Source organism: Cylas formicarius, unplaced genomic scaffold, assembly GCF_029955315.1.
Source record: "Cylas formicarius isolate icCylForm1 unplaced genomic scaffold, icCylForm1.1 PGA_scaffold_12__32_contigs__length_19106922, whole genome shotgun sequence".
Classification (NCBI taxonomy): domain Eukaryota; kingdom Metazoa; phylum Arthropoda; class Insecta; order Coleoptera; family Brentidae; genus Cylas; species Cylas formicarius.
In genome coordinates this window covers 15,669,250-15,688,772 of record NW_026844225.1, presented here as the reverse complement: position 1 = coordinate 15,688,772, position 19,523 = coordinate 15,669,250, and the positions used below count along the sequence as shown (strand labels likewise).

At 32.2% G+C, this 19,523-nt stretch overlaps 3 protein-coding genes across 8 annotated transcripts; 2 read left to right on the top strand and 1 right to left on the bottom strand.

Annotated features, from left to right (window-relative positions):
* Positions 1-432: 432 nt before the first annotated feature.
* Positions 433-5,179, bottom strand: LOC132695709 (synapse-associated protein of 47 kDa). Of its 6 annotated transcripts, none has more exons than XM_060660140.1 (9): positions 4,801-5,179; positions 3,586-3,828; positions 3,454-3,536; positions 3,275-3,396; positions 3,079-3,224; positions 2,893-3,024; positions 2,722-2,834; positions 2,507-2,626; positions 433-1,218 (listed from the first exon to the last, which is right to left on the bottom strand). In XM_060660140.1, exons 1-9 carry the CDS (start codon positions 4,926-4,928, stop codon positions 1,082-1,084), a joined length of 1,224 nt encoding a protein of 407 aa, XP_060516123.1. In that variant the 5' UTR covers positions 4,929-5,179; the 3' UTR covers positions 433-1,081. The 6 variants fall into 6 exon arrangements, with proteins under 6 accessions (XP_060516123.1, XP_060516125.1, XP_060516126.1 ...); XM_060660142.1 differs by having other exon boundaries at positions 2,507-2,623; XM_060660143.1 differs by having other exon boundaries at positions 3,589-3,825.
* Positions 5,180-7,954: 2,775 nt separating this feature from the next.
* Positions 7,955-9,386, top strand: LOC132708798 (Na(+)/H(+) exchange regulatory cofactor NHE-RF1). The gene has a single exon (XM_060681373.1). The coding sequence runs from the start codon at positions 8,161-8,163 to the stop codon at positions 8,668-8,670; it is 510 nt and encodes a 169-aa protein (XP_060537356.1). The 5' UTR covers positions 7,955-8,160; the 3' UTR covers positions 8,671-9,386.
* A 4,796-nt stretch (positions 9,387-14,182) lies between these two features.
* LOC132708712 (uncharacterized) lies at positions 14,183-19,471 on the top strand. The gene is made up of 5 exons (XM_060681239.1): positions 14,183-14,643; positions 17,900-18,124; positions 18,207-18,687; positions 18,744-18,927; positions 18,982-19,471. Exons 1-5 carry the CDS (start codon positions 14,332-14,334, stop codon positions 19,259-19,261), a joined length of 1,482 nt encoding a protein of 493 aa, XP_060537222.1. The 5' UTR covers positions 14,183-14,331; the 3' UTR covers positions 19,262-19,471.
* The last annotated feature ends 52 nt before the right edge of the window (positions 19,472-19,523 follow it).

Below are 19,523 nucleotides of genomic sequence, written 5' to 3'. Positions count from 1 at the left end.
GGTTTCTACGCTCTATTGTTACCTAGCAACAATCCTTTCGTGCGGAAGCGGTTCATCCAGTGAAATTATTTTGGTTTGTGCGGATCTATGCAAATTTATTAAACGTGTTTTTTTCGTAATTTATTTATATGTAGAAATTATGTCGCCATTTAATTGTGAGAAATAAAATAAAAATAGATAAAACGACCAGAATAGAAAGAATAGAAAAATGCTTCAAAATCCACACCAAACAAGTGACTTTCAAGAAACAAATCTTTTGAGGAAAAATAAAAAAAAGCCTTTAATTTCTTGACTTAGTTTTTGTGACTACTCTTTAAAATTACGTCCATCCTAACCTGTGTGTTAATATTGCTTTCAGTATCAGTTGAAAAAGTTAAAACTAAAACTAGCTTATTTTTCAGGGATAAAGCAAAAAAAAACAAGTTTTGGGCACAAATACATTTACTCAACAATTAAAAGGATTTTATAACGATTACGACAGAAACATGCTTCAAAACACGATAAAGCGACTTCTATGTCGTAATGATTAAACATTTAAATGATTATCTAATTAATCAAAATGTTTCCTATTTAACAGCTTTAATGGGCTATATAAATAATATATAATTACATCTATTTATAATATATTACACATTTTCAACACATGATATATCGATTTTGAAACGGAGATATATTGCAAAGACATATGACTCAATTGATTGTTACTCATATTTTAAGGAAATTAGATTTTTAAACTATATAATTTATTTTCTTTAGAGAATAATATACTACTTTAATCCCTATTTTAGTGTAGACTTTCTTGTCGAATCTAATATTATCACTTATTTAAATATTTAACAGACAAAGAGATAACATATATTTAATTTAAAATTTGCTTTTTGAAATAATATAAATACAAATAGTGTCCATCCAAAAATCGCTTAATACATCATTAACTTAAACTATTATAACTAGAAATTTTACAAAATCAACAGTAAGAATAATCATTAAAAGTGACTAGAAAAGTAAAAAAAGGAACAGCCAACTTTCATATATAAACACTAATCAGTCAAAATAACTCAATACTTTGTTAAGATAATCCTCATTTCAAATCTGTTTCTTGTAGAATTTCTTCAATTTCCTCTTCCCAATTATTACCCTTTGTATCCACGGATTTCTGGTCGCCAATCATCTCATAATCGTTCAGTTCGGCTTCTAATTCTTTCTCCCAGTCTTCTTCTATGTAACAAATGAGGGAAAGGAGATGAAAGGTAAAACAAAAAAGAAATAAAAATAAGGAGATTACTTTCAAGGTATGGTCGCATCAGTAATTTGTTGACAAACCGGATGCTGAGTGTATTAGTTTCCTGCTCAAATAATTTTTTATCATGTGAGCTAACTGGCGAAATTCCAACAGTCTTATCTTAATGTAGGTCCGCAACTATAATTTTCTGCATTATCTTCAACTCATCCAAGATAATGTGAACGTTTACAGAAGCAAGTAAACCAATAATAGGCCATTGAAGCGCATATGCTTTCATTCAAAAATTGCATTTTGCAAATTGGGAAACGTGTGAGGCAAAATTGTAGGCAAAGTTAGTCCAAATCTGTGGATTTATATTTTCAATGAAATATTATTTTACAATATTAAGAGCACACCCATTACTTTTTATATATTTTTTTTAATATGTCATCTTAACAAAAATATATTTATTGCATTTGCATTTGTAAAAATTTCAATGACATTTTGCACATTAAATTCTATTTACATAAACTATTGCTGGCGATACACATTTTATGTAATAGCAGATTATTGATTCCAGAGAGAGAGAGAGATAGAAACACATTTAACCTTAATCTACGCTTTAGTTGATTTGTACTAACTTTACTCACACATTTTTGATAAAAATGTTCAAAACGTAACATTAGAATCGAAATTTATCTAAACAGCTGTTTTGAAGACACAATTTGAAAGATCCGGAAGCTCAAAGCTCCTAAAGCCCGTTTTATTCTCTATATATACATAAAATTATTGTTGGTACATGAATACATAGAATTTATTTATCTAAATAACTGTTCCAGTACTACTGTCCGTCAGTGTCTGCAGGCATCGTTCTTAGAACATAAAGTTACTAAATGTCATAACTATTTAATACTTTTTTTAATTATTACATACATATACTTATTTAATTTAGTATAACTAAAATAGTGTTAAACTAAACTCAAATCAAAAACAAAAGACGTAAATTAAAATAAGATTTTTGACATGCCGAAGTAAAACTAACTGAAATCGAACAGAATAAAACGGAGATGGAAGTTAATGGAATAGGGGAAGTGAGTTATAACGTCGATCTTCTTAAGCTGCGAGGAAAAAAAACTATGTATGTAAAAAAAATAACTATGTAACAGGAAACTAATACATTTTCCCACAAAATCCTATAGTCCACACACTCGCACACAAAACCCCATCTCTACCTTCATGATTTGGTGATAAAAATAAAACAAAAAGCCAAAAGCTATGTCTTACCCGTAAGTGTTTTGGTTCCTAAAGCTAGCTTTTTCATGCCTTCATTGACTTCAGCCAAATCTTCTTTACTAATTTTCACAGTATCTGATACAAACTCATGCACCATATCAGCCTTATCTACTGCACAGCAAAATAAAAATACAAACAATAATGGAACTATGAGAATGCAGAATACAAGTCTCATTTTCACACCAAAGTAATTAGCATAAACTCACCTATGGTATTGGAAACCAAATCTGCACCTTCCCTAGATACCGACATTTCATTGGCTTGACATATTAGACTCACGCGATAGAAGTAATTCCTCCAAAACTCTTCTTCGGATATTCTAAAAACAATAAAATTATTATTTTAGAGTTTGCAGCGAAAGCTAAGGAAATAATAACATTTTAGGCACGAGTTCATAACGCATCTTTTCCAAATTGGGGTCCTGTTCCATAATCGCCATGGCTACTGGGTAAGATATCTCATAGTCGAACTGAAAATCGACCCCTGTAGGCGGAGCCCTAACAAAATTCCTATAAAAATGAAATTAGTTCCTCAGACCTTTCTTATATAGAGATTGCCAGAACCTGCGATCAGTTGAAAGGCTTAAACATTCTTCTTTGAGGTGTTCTTCATTTGCGCAGCCCGCCCAAGGTGGCAGTGCTGTAGACGTGTTGTTAGCCTTTCCTTTCACAAATGCGTCTTGCTCTTTGTTAAATTCACCTAAGATGTTCTAAACAGAAAAACTGAAACTATGTGTTGCCAAATCATCAACCAACTTACATTTTTTTCAACAGTCTCTTTTATTTTAGCACTTGCCTCACTGACTGTCTTGCCAGCTTTATTTACAGCAGAATATAAGAAGCTCCCGAACGACTTTGCTCCAGCCAGTGCCTTGCTTTGTACTGAAGTACAAAAAAAAAGGTATTCAAATCAGGTAAAATTATGAGATTAATACCTACCATTTCCAAATTGACCCTCCTTGTTCTCGTCAGTTGGAGATTCGTTCGCTGACTGTGGTCCAGAATCGGCTCCGCCAGTAGCGCTGGAAATAAAAAAAATATTAAAATATGCACTATACTTGAGCTACTAGCCACCTGGAATTATCATCATCGTCTTTAGCTGGTTTACTCAAGGGCTCGGCAGCTACCGGCGACCCAGTTTCAGCAGCGGGATTCTCTTGCCCTAAAGCATCTGGATTGACGGCATCTTGCTCTCCTTTGCGAAGTTTGGGTATGCTCGAGCCCAGCCAACCTCCTATACCTTCAATTTGATTTTTTACGTTTGAAAACATTTCCAGCTTACTCCCTCCGCCTGACTGAGGCTTGGTTGGGCTACTGGAAAAAATTAAAATATAATATATTGCAAAATGAAATGGGGTAACTGTGAAAAACCATAATGGTCGCCTTACGTTAACAAAAAATGATACCTTACCCTTCTTTTCGCATATTTAAAAATAACCACATGAATTCTTACCTTAGTTTTGATTAGTACATGTGTCTTATTGATGGTCAAAAATCAATTTTTTTCATCTGCTTTAAAATTTTACAAAATTGCATTGGTCAAATTTTTTCACTAAGGCAACTGTATATATATATATATATATATATATATATATATATATATATATATATATATATATATATATATATATATATACATATATATATATATCAATTTAATCATTACGCTTGTTACATTTCTTCTATTCTATTCTATATTATGTCTAATATAAGATCTGCATGTAAAAAATCGCGTGTGTCCCTTTTTTGTTTGTAAATTGTGATGTGATTTAAATTTATCTCTGCGTAGATAAGTCATAGACCATAAGGGACTATCTGATGTCTGTCAACAAGAAAAATAAATATGCTTCTTAACCAATTCGGTTCTTTACAAATATACAATACAAATTATAAATAGATAAACTATAAAAAATGACTCTTGAGGTAATTTTTTTTATTGAAACCATCTGTGCGTCAAGATCACTTCAAAGCCCCTTGCGATTATTACAATCTGTGACTTAAACAATTATCATAAAGCCAATTCGATGTGGGTTGTGGGCCGTGAGTTTCTTAGGGTTTACATTTTATTACGTTCTTGTGATTTGTGAGAGTCAAGGAACTGATAAGGATGCTTTTTATATAAACGTAAATAGTGCGTGCATAAATAACACTTTAAATTAGAGAAAATGCTGAAATAAATAAAGGTATCCTTATTATCCTTATTGGCGTCTTAACTATGTTACGTGGCTGGCTCGGAAATGATCAAAATTTTATGCATAATCTATTGACCCAGTTCTTAAAAAGTACCTTATGCCTTCTTTTGGTTCCTGTCCTAGTAACGCGTTGTCTTCTGTAGGTGTGGGTACTTTTTCTTCGGTCTCACCTTTAACACTACCCATCCAAGAGGTAACTTGATTGGTTATTCCAGAAAACATGTTTTTTTTTCTATGTGGAGTGTATTCTGGTGTGGTTTAAATATGGAAATGTATAGGCGAATTTCGGATGTCGTTAGAATATTACATGAACATCATAAAATTCCCGTAAACAGTGTATCTTTATCACTTCGTGAATTCGTAAAATTCGTACAGCGCCTACTTGACGTAGTTTTTTCCCCGCACAGATATCAATTGTCAGCAACCTTTATGCGCACTCCAGATGCTCATTGGAAAATGTACTGGCCAATGGGAGACGGTTCTTACCCAATAATATCTATTAAAGTATGACAGAAAATGGAGGTTGCCAATTCTTCAAAAAGTGGCTTTAAATTCTTCTGGCATGTTATGCTTGGACTAGATTTTTTTGCTTGCCCATCAAACACATTCATTAATTAGTGGTCTAGTTCTGGGCCATTTTTCCCAATGCTTTTCGCTGTTTTTTTTCAATAAATATAATTTTTATAATACCCTAACCGACATTAATTTTGCTCATTCTTCCCTACTTTTTGGCGCTAGACAATTACGTTAGATTTATTGTTAAAATTATGATATTTGCATCCCGCTTGTTTGAACGGTCGGCAACGCCGCAGCCTAGCAGGCAATGCAACAGGATCCATACGGCTAGCACGGTTGTCATATTTTCGAATCAATTTTTCCAAGTTGCCCATCTTCGCAAATCAGAAAGCCAACCTATTGTTGCTCGTTTTCTAAGTCCGTCAGAAACTCTCGTACAATTAAAGAAAAACATTTTAATTTGAAATAAGTGAAGTGATAAGTTCAGTTTCATTTTGCTCGATCTGGCAACGTAGCCAGTTTACCTCGTCTAGTGGTGCCGTGGTGTGACCTCACGCTTGCATTAGTCAAGGTCGTCGCAGTCACAAGAGTCATTTAAAACGATTCGTTTGATTGGATCCGCGTTTATTTATTTTACATATTTGCTCTATCGATTGAACGTCAAGCTTCAGCTTGAGCATTGATTGGTATTACGTAGGTTTTGTTGGAGTTGAATCATTGTTATTCCTCTTTTTCTGTTCGGAATTCGATGTCTTCGCACAGCAGCCAATTATTGGATGTTTTCAGATTGAATTTAAATGACCTGGGTGCGTCTACACCACCAGTAATTGAGATATCCTTTAAATTTTAAGGTCTTTTACTGCCAGTTTAAATGTAAATTTATCGGAAAAGTTAATTAAGCGTTGTAGAAAGTCCATAAAATAAAAACCTATACGTATAGCTTCACAATTTCACTGTACTGAGTGGCGGAATTTCATCGATTAATATGTTGTTTTCTAAATGTAAAAATTACATTGTCAACTATTGAAAGTGCCTCGATTTCAGAAATTCCAATCCTCTTTTGTGTTAAATGATAAAGGCGTTGTAAACCCTGCATTCATAAAGACGAATTTTTTGAACGCGTTAAAATGGTTGTCAAAAGTAAAAACATAATTTCTCAATAAGAAAATATAGAGTTTTCATACATGATCTACCGGAAAATGTTTTCAAAGGCTTAGTTTTCCAAAAATGCAACTATCGAGTAAATCTTGCCTAACTTTTCTGGTGAAAAAATAATATCTTTTTTTGTTTCCAAATTTCAATGACAAGGCAAATTCTAAATTGCTCTTTTGACTATGGAGAAGACTGCCAAATTGCTAAACAATTGAAAGGCAACTTTTTTTGGTGTCAACATATTGCCTCTATTTGTTTAAAACTCAACAAAAACTTTTCTGAAAAATTCTCTCACTGAATGGGCAGTAGCAAATATTTACTTTCTCAACAATCTGCTATAACATTGTCGTCTGGGAACAGCTATGGTGTGAGAGTTCTCATTACATAAAAGAAAATGCTCCTTTTTGACCTCCCATGCAATGCTAGCTGTAGGAAAAAACACTTTTTGCTTGCTTTTTGCTTAATATTTTAAACTATGAAACAAAAACAATTTTGGTCTTCAACGAGTGATAATTGTGAATATTTTGAACAATTACCACTTTTTGCTGGTTTCCGTCTTTCCAAGCCGATGAATCAAAATAATTTCCTTCTCCTTTAATATAAACATCGGGCACTGTTTCTTTTTTTTTCATTTTCGCGTTTGAATGAATTTCTAAAAAATGTATGTTTACCATTCTTGTGACTTCTTCTCTTCTACTTATTTTTGTAGTGTTGGGCTAACTAAATATCCACCTATCTATATTATTTACGCATTTATAGCGAATTCAATAGTGTTTCAATATAGTGAATAAAAAAATGAATATATACAAAATCAAACTCGCAATAAAAGTATTATTTTACCTCGACACCAATTGGCTAATCGACAAAGAAGCTATGTGTATTATGCAGTGGAAAAATCCCAATGTCGACAAAAAACTATTATAAGTGTTACAATCGAATAAATAAAATGTAACAACAAAATTTAAGATATCTATGACTCTTTTTCAATTTTCACAACTAGTAGGAAGTAGTTGTAAGTTATTTTAGGGTCAACTTATGTACGGGCAGTACTTGTCCGCTATCGGTGCTTTACTGTAAAAAGATTTTGAATATTATTCTTATAATATTTAGTTCGGGCAGTGGTTCGTTTGCTGTTGTACTTTATTTCCAGTACCTTGTAGTTAACTTGGTGGGATAATTAAGCGCATACCCTGGCGGGTACGTGAATAATATTGCGATATTATTCATCCAGTGGGTGATGGGGGGCCACCGAAGTCTATTGTGCTGCAAAATCAGTGGCCTTCTGAATCATTGATTCATCTTCCGAGACCGGTATTATGACTACGGAACGTAAAAGTTTTATTCAGTTTATTAGCGACGACAGCGGCGTAGCCGCGTAAAAACATTTTCAGCCATAAAAACCCGCGCAAAATAATATTAATAATGTGTCGGCGGTATAAGGACGATTTGTTGGCGGAAAAAAAATAGACGATAAACAAATTGTTTGCGGTTGGGTAAAACGGCGAACGCCACTGCTAAAACTTATTGGTACCAGTCGGGAGGGGAAGGGAGTAACAGCAGCACTCACCTTACCACTTCCAACGAGATTCTAGTCTTTTGCTGCGAACGTTGTAAACGTTGGTGAATCGGTAGTCGGGGTATATTAGTATCGCAAAGCGCATATATTCGACTTCGTAATATAAATACCACCTGTCCATAAACTGCTGACGCGATGTTAAGTTTTCGTGGTAGTTGCTAATCGTTTCGAGTTTAATTTTCTTTTTTCTCTCGTGAAAACTGCGGAAACATGTCGAACGGGAAGCTAAACAATCACGCTGACAAAGTGCGATTGTGTTACATCAAAAAAGTGGACAATTTCGACGGTTACGGATTTAACTTGCACGCCGAAAAGGGTAAGCCCGGCCAATACATAGGAAAGGTAGACGAAGGTTCGCCGGCCGAAGCAGCTGGGTTAAGACAAGGCGATAGAATCCTGGAAGTTAATGGCGAAAGCATCGCGAATAAAACGCATAAACAGGTGGTGGAGTTGATAAAGCAACATTCGGACGAAACGAAATTGTTGGTAGCGGACGCCGAAGATGATGGTATTATTCATACCGAACCGACCAAACAAGAAACGAACGAAGAAAATCAAAACAACCACACGACGAAGAGAGAGAAGGAAGAAAATGGGACGCTGAATCTTAGCATGACCGCTGCGGAGTTGAGGGCCAAATTGGCGGCGAAGAAAAAATTCGACCCCAAAAAAGAAGCAATGGATTTCAAGCAGAAGTTTGATATCGTGCAAAAACTCTAATAACATACATATACATTAACGTGTATGAATTCAATCGCGTTATTTTCTGTGAAACGGTTGCTATTGTGATTTTTGTGACATTACGAGGAAGGATTTGTGTCGTCGGGGTACTAATAGACCGTAAAATTCTCTTAGCGAAAATGTACTTAAATTTTGTGGCGTTTTATAAATATAGCCAGTCAATATATTGCGAATTATAAGAAAAAATTAACGGCTAATTACAAACCAAATTAATGGTCGGCAAAAAGTTGTTAGTTGTAATCAGTATTAATTGAGGAAATCCAAGAAATCTATAAAAACTATCGTTTATTTTAATTTTCTAGAACACACGCTGGGGTCATTTAAAAATAGAAATCGCCCGCAGCTGATCCGTATTGAAAAAAAAAAACGGGCATCTTTTTGCTCTCGTATACGTATAGAAATAAATAAAGTCACTATATTACAGTATACAACTTTATATTAGCATCAGAATCGCATATTTATTTGTTATGAATTAATGTTCGTACATATAGCTTTGCGACAAGCGTTCCATATTGTTTTAAGTAGAATATCGATTATATTTTTGTAAAAAAATCTCTGTTGTATAATTATAAGCATGAACAAATAATAAAACGTATTATTATAAAGATGGCGATGGATATTTCGTTTCCGAACTGCTTTTAATTTAAATACAGCTTCTAGCACCCATTATTTCTATTTTATTCGACGCCAATGCCTAAAATCGCATAAGTTTCTGCAACATTCCAGAAAACGACGGTAAATACCAAATGACGAAAATACAGCTAATTTCTAGGGTTAGACATAGAATTTATGAAAAATAAGTCTTCATTTCTGACATAAGTCCTAATTTGTTAAATATAATTAAAACAGATCAGAATTTCTGACATGGTCTCTCGTAAGGGATATTACGAATCGTACCATCAGATATACAGAGTGAGTCAACAATAGAGTAAAGTTCATTATCTCAGTGCTTTCAAAAGTTATGAGAAAATGCTAAATACAAAACTTGTAAAGATTGTTAGGATGCAAACTTATTTAAAGTATACAGGGTGGCTAAAAAAGCGTGACGAATGAAACATACATTTTTTTAAATGCAGCACCCTATTTTTAATTTTGTTTTGAATAATAATACGTACCTAAGACTAATAGTTTTCCCAATACTAGTTTTCACACTTGCAAAAAAAAATACGATAGCGCCATTATTTTCAAAGATTGATCATCATATTCAATTAGATGCTACAGGGTGTTCAAAATAAATGAATATATTTGGATCATTTTAAATTTAAAAAAAAAGTATGTCATATACCTATTTTTAATATTTTGCGATTCAATTTAACTTTCCGAACATTTGCTATAACATTAGTTGGTTACTACAAGGTAACATTGTTAAATTTTATAAAATTTATTGTGGTGTCAGTAAATTATAAAATAAACTAAGTATGGACCCTACGAGACGTATAGCAAGTAGACAATCTCTTCGATGTTTAATGGAACGGTTTGATGCCCTTCGATCATGTGACTTAACACCACTTTTGGGGGGATATGTTAAAGATCTTGATTATGTGATTCCCCCTACAACACCAGACGATATGGAAAATAGGATTCGGGACGCTTGCAGGACAATAAAACTGTTTATGCTAAGGAACCGTCAAGAAAATATACAAAAAAGACTAAACATGTGTATTTTTGAACATTTATTGCGACATAATAATAAGTAAAAATAAGATAAGTGAACAGGTATTTAATATTATTTCCTTTTTCTGTGAATTTGTGAAAAATTTTGACTTTATTTTCACCAAAATTGCTAGCAACTGTCTGTTGTATTTACGGCTCCAACAAAGTTCTTTCTCTTGTTGATCTTAACAGAGAACTGTTGGCTAGTAGTTTTGTCATATCCAACTTATATTGTAGCAATAGTCTTAGAAAGAAAGAAGGGTAAATATTGAAGAAGTTAAAATAAATAGCAAAGTATCTGTCAGAAACAATAATAATATATATGGTGTCCCATTTAAGAAAATCAAATCAATTTAAAGTGACCCAAATATATTCGTTTATTTTGAACACCCTGTAACACCTAATGCAAATTCCGCTGCATATATCTTGTATTTCATCGAATATCAAATATGAGTGATCTTCAAAAATAATGGCGCTATCGTATTTTTTTGCAAGTGTGGAAACTAATATTTTTTAAAAAATTAAAATATTGGAAAAAGCCTTGTTCTATTAGGTGTATTATTGCTAATAAGAAAGTTAAAGAATTTTAGAATTAAAAAAAATGTAAGTTTTTATACGTCAACCCTTTTTATTTCTCACCATTCCATTTTTTCAGTTTTTATTTTAAAAAAATGAGAGTAGGCGCGGCGTTTCCACGAAAAATTGAAAATTCTTTTAATTTTCCAACCAGAACTCGACAGTTATAGAAATATGATTCGATTTATCGAAATAATATGGTAAAACCAGCTCCCTTCGAGAGTAACGTCCCAATAAGTTGCAAATTCGTAATTGCCATTTCAAAAAACCTAAAACTGCCAATTTAATTTTTTCATTTTTGCGGACCTCTCAGCGCTTTCGTAGAAAGCGCATTTCAGAAATAATGAAAAAAATTTTTGGGGCCTCTTTTTAACATCTGAAGCGGGCGGGAAAGATTTTTTTATATTCACAAACTTTTTGATTTTATTTATCGAATTAATTAAAACCATGTGTTTATTATTATCCGAGACTGAGTAAACTAGATATGGGATGTATCAAAGAAGATATCAGCCATAGCAGAGCGAATTGAATTCTGCATGCACGATTGTCATTGCCTTTCAATGTCGACCAATCGGAAAAATTATCTTCACCTTAAAAACTACTAACGTTGCTAGTCTGAGGTTAAATTAATTATATAAACACATAGAAAAAAATCATTAAGCTGTGTTTATTATTACCTACGTCGAATGAGAATGCTTGCTTTTTAAGCACAGCGTTGATTAGGTAGATAGTAATTACGAAAAATTGTTTACTACGAGTTTTCAGTGATTTATGGTATGGCGAATTGGATATTGCACGTGGACTTTAGGTACTGATTGGTCATTTGTATACGATCCTTCGTTGCGGTATTTTGTACAGGGACATCTCCGTGTAATTAAATGGCTTATAATGGCGCAATAGTGTGCGGTAAAGCACCCTGCCTCGCTTATTTATTATTTATATTATATATTTATTAGAGAGGTTTTAATTATTTTGATATAGCGGTGGACCAAAGGCCTCAGCTTGAGGTTGACGACGTAAACAAACCTAATAAAGCACTTTTAAATTTTTTCACTAAGTTGTGAAGAATTAGCTGGCAAACAAGCCCCATATATGACATTACAGTGTTTTTAAGATTACTAATTACAGCATCCTTTGAGCTATACAAACCTTTAGACGACGTAGCCCAAATATCTTTTTCAAACCGTGCTGCCTCGTTTTCTGGTGGCAGAGTAATATGGCCTATTTTTATCACTACTTCAACAGCAAGGCGCTTAAAACACACTGATAATTCTTTCAAATCGTTATGATATTATGGCTTCGAAGCTGCTGTGAGGCATCAAAAACATGTAGAGCTGCTTCAGCATATGAATGCTCCAGAAAATCTAAGAATTTTGAAGAAGCTTAAGAAACTCGACCCCATTCAAAATCTTCTGTTTCCCCCCTTGTTAAGTAATTTTTTATTACATTAAAAGATGAACCTTATTATTGCTTATTATTTTTAATATAATTTTGGTGTACATTTGAAGACAAGTAACTGATTAATAAATGAAAATAATTAATATACTAATCTATCTGAAATTTTCATGTTAATTCACAAAACAAAAGAAAGGACGAACTCGACAATACACCATTAAAAGAAAAGAAAATTGTTTTTTTTTTGTTACAACCTTGGCACATCTGAAACCATTTATTACTAACGAATCAAATATTCACGGAGCATATACCGGGTGTCTCACAGTGAAGTATTTCAGTCAATTAGCTTAGTTAAAATGTTTTCTGGCTATAACGAAGTCTCATGCGAATTTTTTTCTATGAAATTAATTTGTATGTAATTAAAATTAATTTAAATATTAAATAGGTATATCAACATATTAAAATTGTTGAAATTGAACTGAAACAGGTGATTCAAAAAATATTAACTATAAAATCAAATTAACTGACGAGACTACAGTTTTTCACAGTATTTCACCAAATTTTAAAAATTTTACGTATCACTAGCTAAGATTCCCTGTATTTAGTGCAAATTATAATGGCATGACGATTTCGCATATTTGTTAAGTGGTTATTCAAATTTTCTTTCGCCTTGACGCTGGATGCTTTGACTGAGCAACGATTATACCACAACATTTTTTGTTCCTTTTCTTTTCGTGCACTTTGGTCGAAATTAACCGTAAACAAAGAAGATTAATATACTAATAATAATAAATTAATTAATACATTATCAGAATTGTTTGTTATTATTAAGTAGTGCGACAAATATTGTTTTCAATTATATATATATATATATATATATATATATATATATATATATATATATATATATATATATATATATATATATATATATATATATATATATATATAAATATCGATCATCGTATTCGCAACATGACACGAAGAACAATACCACTTCACAAAATATATATGCTTTAAATGATTGTTGCTATTTTTGTGTCGTACAGTATACAGGGTGTTGCAAAAAACATGTTTCGACGCATTGATAGAGATAGATAGATAGATAGATATGTAAAAAAGAAGGCCTTTTGATAGATATTAATTTATTTCTTTAAAAGAGATAAGAACGGTAAATATGCAATTCTTACAAATATTTTTTATTTTGTAGGAAATGTACTGTTAGGCAAAAATGTTTTAAGGCGTTTTTTAAATATTTTAATAAGCAGGTGTTTTGACTTTTTTGAAAGAGGATTGTGGAGACGTTGACCAACAACCATTGGTGACGATTTAAAATATTCATGATTAAGTAGCTGAATACACAAATACCCGTTAACTTCGATTTATTTTTATGGACATATGTTAAAATATTAAGCCAATAGATTAGAAGCTACAATATTATAAGGCAGGTTAAAAAGGGGTCGGAGGATTTAATTTTATGTAATAAAACCCTCATGCCATCGCGGGCCTGGAAAACTGCTAACACTAAACATTTTCTAGCGCCTTGGCAGTGACAGCGATTTTTAAAGGATTTAACATAACAGAGTTTTTATTGAGTTTTAAACAATTGGAGGCAATATACTGGCATGAAGAAAGCTAACTATCAATTGTCACGAATAGAAATTTGTCAGACTTCTCGGTATTAACAGTATGGTTCCCAAACGTATTCACGTTTTTCGAACCTTATTTTTGGCTATTAACTTTTCCGGCTTCTAAATAAGTAAATCGCAAATAAAACATTTCATGCCGAAAATTCATTTTTTTTGTGGCAAATTTTGGTGATACAAAATCAAATGGAATTTAAGTTGTACTGTTGCGTTAAAAAAATGATTTCGTTCAATAACAAAATAATACGGGCGAAGGAAAACGAGTTGTGATATATCGACGAACGAACCTTGAAAAATTAACATAAAGGTGAAAATAAATGATGAAAGTGGCGAGGCTGTGCGGGACTCCCGATCGACATTGTAAGACAAAATGCTGGCCGAATCGGACGAGGAACATTTTAATCCATCCGTAAGGGTAATTGAATTCGAGAAAACCGGCCAAAATTGCGGATTTCACTTGACGAGAGGCAAATGGGATCCGTATCCATGGGTGAGTCGAGTCGATGATGGATCCGTAGCTCACAATGCCGGTTTAAAAGCTGGAGATTGCCTGTTGGAAGTGAACGGAGACGACATAGTCGGACGAAGAATATCCGAGATAGCAGATTTAGTGAAATCAAAATCCGGACAGGTTTCACTTTTAATTTGGAATGCGGGAGTTGATGCCCAATGCACACCCGAGGTAAGCTCCATATTACTTTTTGAACGGACTGGGATATATTTTTTGCTGTCAGTTTTTAGATTCAGATTACTTATTAATTTTAATGCATTTAAAAGATGTATGGAACTGGTTAAAGGGGGTTTCTTCGGAATTTTAAATAGAACAACCATGTAGGTGGTGCAATAGTGCAACGAAGTACATTATATCCCTGATTTAGCGTATATTGGAAAATTTAAAATATTTCAAAAAACTGTTAAACAATTATTTCAAGCAGGGTGTTTTCCAATCTTGCCAAATTGACTAAGTTTAAACAAATCCTTCTCTTTAACTTATTTATCGTTTTTATCTCTCGATAAATAATCGATTTAATACACTCTGCTTACTTAAAAACGCATTTTTGTTATAATTAAATTTGCAAATGTGTTTTAATTAAATTAAATAGTAAGTAAACTCAAAACGCTTATTTAAGAAATACCAGTTACTAAGTTATTAGCCCTTTTTTTCTTCTTGAAAAACTCAAATTTCAATACCCATATCTTGGAAAAAGGTTCTTATTCGAATTCTTCATTTTTTTTATACGCTGATGAATAATACAGAGAAACAATATCTAAATTTATTATTTAGTAATAACAGTAAATGTAAATGTATTACTTTTAATTTATTATTTATATTATTTTATATTCACTTCTTGGCTAGACAACGATAGGTTAACATGTAAACGATCAATAAAAACGCATACTACTTATTAAGGAAAAACTTTAATCGATAGGTATTATTAAACCTTAATAAAAGTGGTATATAACTGAAAACCATTAAGTGATTAGATACAAGATAGCTTAAAAGTTCGTGAAATTGGCAAGACTTTAGAAAACTCCTGTATAAAATAATTACTTATGCGGACATCTTAGTAATGACTGTCTTAAAGGCATGTTTTTTAAAATATTTTCTTTCTATTGTTTCCCAATAAGTTGTCAACGTCACATATATGTCAAGGGCACATATTTTTACAGGCTGCGTAATAGAAAATATTTTTTCAAATTTACGTCTTTCGATTTTATGCAATTCGAGTCCTAAATTTACATATTTACAATTAATTAATTAAAAAAGCTGTATCACTAGCGAACATTATGGAGTACACGGCACACATTAACGATATTTCAATAATTTCAATAATAAATCGGTAACACAACTTTATTTTATAATAAAAATTATTTGAAATCTAAACAGCATTTTTTAAACAGGAATTTACATAAGAACCACTCTGAACACAGTGACGTTTTGAATTACAAAAATTTTGCGCACCGTATTCTCTGATAGAATAAAATTAATGTCATTTTGATTTATCATAAATATTAAGGTCGTATCACTTTTCGTGGATGTGATACGATTTCCCTTTGTTTGTTCACACTTTAGCTCTTAGCGTAACGTCATTCTAGCATAAAAACCGCACATTTATCAAATAAATGATAGGGCTACGCGTGTTATTAATTTTGCCGACAATATTCCTACAGTTTCATTAAAAAAAGCTTCGCTCGAATGAAATAAGAGCGGTCTAGCGGATAAACAAAGAAGCTTTTCGAAAATTTCTCCTCCGCCATATTAAAACACGTATCTGGCTATAAATTTCGTTGTTAACTTTCCTTTTCATAATTTCGTATGTACAACAGACGTTTGCGATTTTAATACGCCAATTTTTAAGCCGCTAATCATGCGGGAATTATATACCCGGCTAGTTGTTATTCATTAATACGTGCAAAAGGTGAAACTAAATGTTCAGGATTAATTTTGGATACTTATATGCTGCTAACGTCATAAGAAGTGGCCAGCATTGTTATTGCTGCCATACGGGGAGGTTATTTAAAGATTAAAAATTATTATATATTTTTCCACACGCCAACAGATTTGGCAAAAAAAAATGTTGTAATAAACTCCTCAAACAATGGAACCAGTTAATATATTAATAAATTGAGTTACTAATTTTTTTTGTTTTTCGTTATATTTTTTTAATAATAATAAGTTAAAAGATTTTTTTTCGGAGTAATAAATATCAATAATGATTCCTTTCATAAACTGTTTTAAAATATTCTGTACACGGTATTTTAAAAAACATGCACCAATTCTCGGCTAGAGATTCTTAATTCAAAAATGGGTTTGATATACTTAGTTTAAATTTTATTAAATAATTAAATTAAATATTAAATATTATTTGAATAATTTTGTTGAAATTTTTCTTTAATTATATTAAAATTGTGCAGTATCGGAAGGTATATTAACCAATATGTTGGTAAAAAGATGTACGCCAGTGATTTTTTTTTGCGATTCTTGTTGTTCTCTTTTTCGAGCCAACAAATATTGAAACGAATCAAATGAAAATGAAAATTGAGAAAATATTATTTTTTTGGATCCTTTGATGACACAATAAATTTAAAAAAGTAACACTAAAAAATAGTAAAAATGGCCACCATTGACTTCATCGCAGGCATGTAGCCTACGACGCAAGGATTTTCGCAAGCAAATCAATTTTTAAAAATCTGGAAACTAAGCACGGCACATGTTTTTTGAAACCCTCGGTATAAATACAGTTTTCAAATAACTACGGTAGTTTATAGGTTTAAAACCGGAAATATGTGTCAGTTACTGCGTGGGAACATTTACTGTATGGCATACATACTTCGCTTTTTATTTAAAAACGATTTCAATTAATATCAAAAGTATATAAGTATTTCCGTCGTATTTCACTGGATGCCGGACCAGACTTTTTATCAAGTTCCATACAGTCATGGCAAGAATATTTTCTGAGGCTTGCTCCCATTGTTTTATAATCAAGCGATAAATGCATTATACTTTTGCATGGTAAAAAATCATGATTGTGGCATATTAACATATATTGTGGCCTTTAGAATCGGTCATAATGTTAATATGAAAGAAATATCTGTCAAATCCATAAAAATAACTATTATTTAGAGGAATTTGAATGATTGTTTTATAGAATATGATTTTGTAGAGATCTTTTCAGATTATCATTTTTATTTTGCGCTTTACTTAGGTTTAAAGTCATTTTATTTTATGGCTTATTAACGCTTTAGTTCTATGAAAAAATATGAAAGAGATTCCCAATAATGGTTTTTTGCGCAACGACCTTTTCATATAACACAAAAGATAATCCCAAAGAAATTTTTGAAAATAGGAAACCTTAAATTATCAATAAGTACCTAATTGTTTTTTTTTATATTTTTTATTTGCACATTGCTATTAATAGTTTGCAATTTTTTTTTAGGCATTATGTTGCGGACCTATTACGAGTAATTTTCAGAAGCTCTCGGCTTGCATGAGTACGATCCTTGCCTTCCTAGAATGTCCGGTTTGTCTGGACACTATATCTCCACCTACGTATCAATGTGACAACGGTCATTTGATATGTATCCGATGCAGAGCTAAGTCTGAAAGATGTCCTGTTTGTAGACATAGATTGGCAAGAGGAAGATCCCTGCTGTCTGATCAGGTTGTTAAATTAATGTAGTTGACATTTAAATTTTTTGTTACGACAACTTTATTTTTTGTCTCTTTTTTTTATATTTTTATAGGTCTATCATGCCATAGTCGATGCGTTTAATTTGCGAGACGAAAACGATGAATCGAAGATAGCGAAAATCCAGCAAATTTTTAAACCAAAAATTAAGAACAAAAGCATACCAAATATAAAAGTAATCCAGTGCCATACCAGCAAACTTTTAGCGAAAGTAATAGGTAAGGCGTCGTCGGTCGAAAACTTGACATCCAATTCGAAATTGCTTACACCGAATACGAATTGCTCGACATTGAAAGCGAAATCTTTATCGACGAATGAAATTTTTCACGCTGAAGTTTCGAACGTATCTAGAACTGGCTCGATAAGCCGCTTGAGTAGAAGAAATGAAACTACAATAAACGACTCGTTGACTAATATCAGCGATTTTAATAACAGACCAACTTCGTTTTATGGATCTTTTGAATATCTAAACAGAGACGACGAACCAGTAACTTTTCACTGCCCATTTCAATCTACTTGCCCGGTTATCATAAAAGGTCTATATTTTCTCATTCCAATTCTGTTTTTTTGTATTGAAATTTATTGGTTTCAGGTCACAACGTCATAAATCACTTCCAGACTGATCACAGTGGTCCACTCATTCAATACTTCGGATCGCACATTAAGTTGCATTTAAACAAACTAGAAAGTGAGAATTGTTTTGTGATAAACAATTCGGGTACCACCTTTTTCGTTAATACTATTTCAAATATTAGCAACGTCGATAAAAATTCAAGGTATAGTTAACAGCATCGAAAATTCGAAAATTTAGTACCACAATATATTTTTAGTTCGCTTGGCGACGTATTGATCTGGTCTTGGCACTCGAAAACCGACCAAAGCTGCGATCATTTTGATATTGAAATTGATCTTGTCGATAACGCCAGCTCGCAATCTGTATTTCGTACTAGAATTCCTATCTTGCCTTTAAATTCTGTATCTTCTCAGGACGTTAGACAATTTAAGAAAGGCGTATTTCTAGGTTCCAAAATATTGGAAATATTACCTCCACGCGATTTGATATTAAATGTAGATATTGTTTCATCTGAAGCTAATAATTTGGATCTATAAAAAATGTATGTAAAAAAATAAAACATGCTACAAATGTACAAAATAAATTATATAAAACTTTTATTGTGTAATTAGCTTTGCTGGGCTATTATTTAATTTCTGTATGTAGTAACATTCAACGTATCTCTAGAGTTAAACAGATAACTCTATATATAAGCAACTGATTACAGTTCAAGAACACATTTTACGCACTTGAAATGTTTTAAACGCAATCAGATAATTATTAAATTTATTATAAGCAGGCAGTATTAAATCGTTCTAA

What these genes read in the sequence shown, in the direction of transcription:
- LOC132695709 (XM_060660140.1), bottom strand. Translation starts at nt 4,928, where the DNA reads ATGTTTTCTGGAATAACCAATCAAGTTACCTCTTGGATGGGTAGTGTT. An exon ending in GATGATGATAATTCCAGGTG is followed by an intron (nt 3,537 to 3,585) that starts GCTAGTAGCTCA and finishes TTTTATTTCCAG; the next exon opens with CGCTACTGGCGGAGCCGATT. An exon ending in AGCCTTTCAACTGATCGCAG is followed by an intron (nt 3,025 to 3,078) that starts GTTCTGGCAATC and finishes TCATTTTTATAG; the next exon opens with GAATTTTGTTAGGGCTCCGC.
- LOC132708712 (XM_060681239.1), top strand. Translation starts at nt 14,332, where the DNA reads ATGCTGGCCGAATCGGACGAGGAACATTTTAATCCATCCGTAAGGGTA. An exon ending in GATCCCTGCTGTCTGATCAG is followed by an intron (nt 18,125 to 18,206) that starts GTTGTTAAATTA and finishes ATATTTTTATAG; the next exon opens with GTCTATCATGCCATAGTCGA. An exon ending in TTGCCCGGTTATCATAAAAG is followed by an intron (nt 18,688 to 18,743) that starts GTCTATATTTTC and finishes TATTGGTTTCAG; the next exon opens with GTCACAACGTCATAAATCAC.
- LOC132708798 (XM_060681373.1), top strand. Translation starts at nt 8,161, where the DNA reads ATGTCGAACGGGAAGCTAAACAATCACGCTGACAAAGTGCGATTGTGT.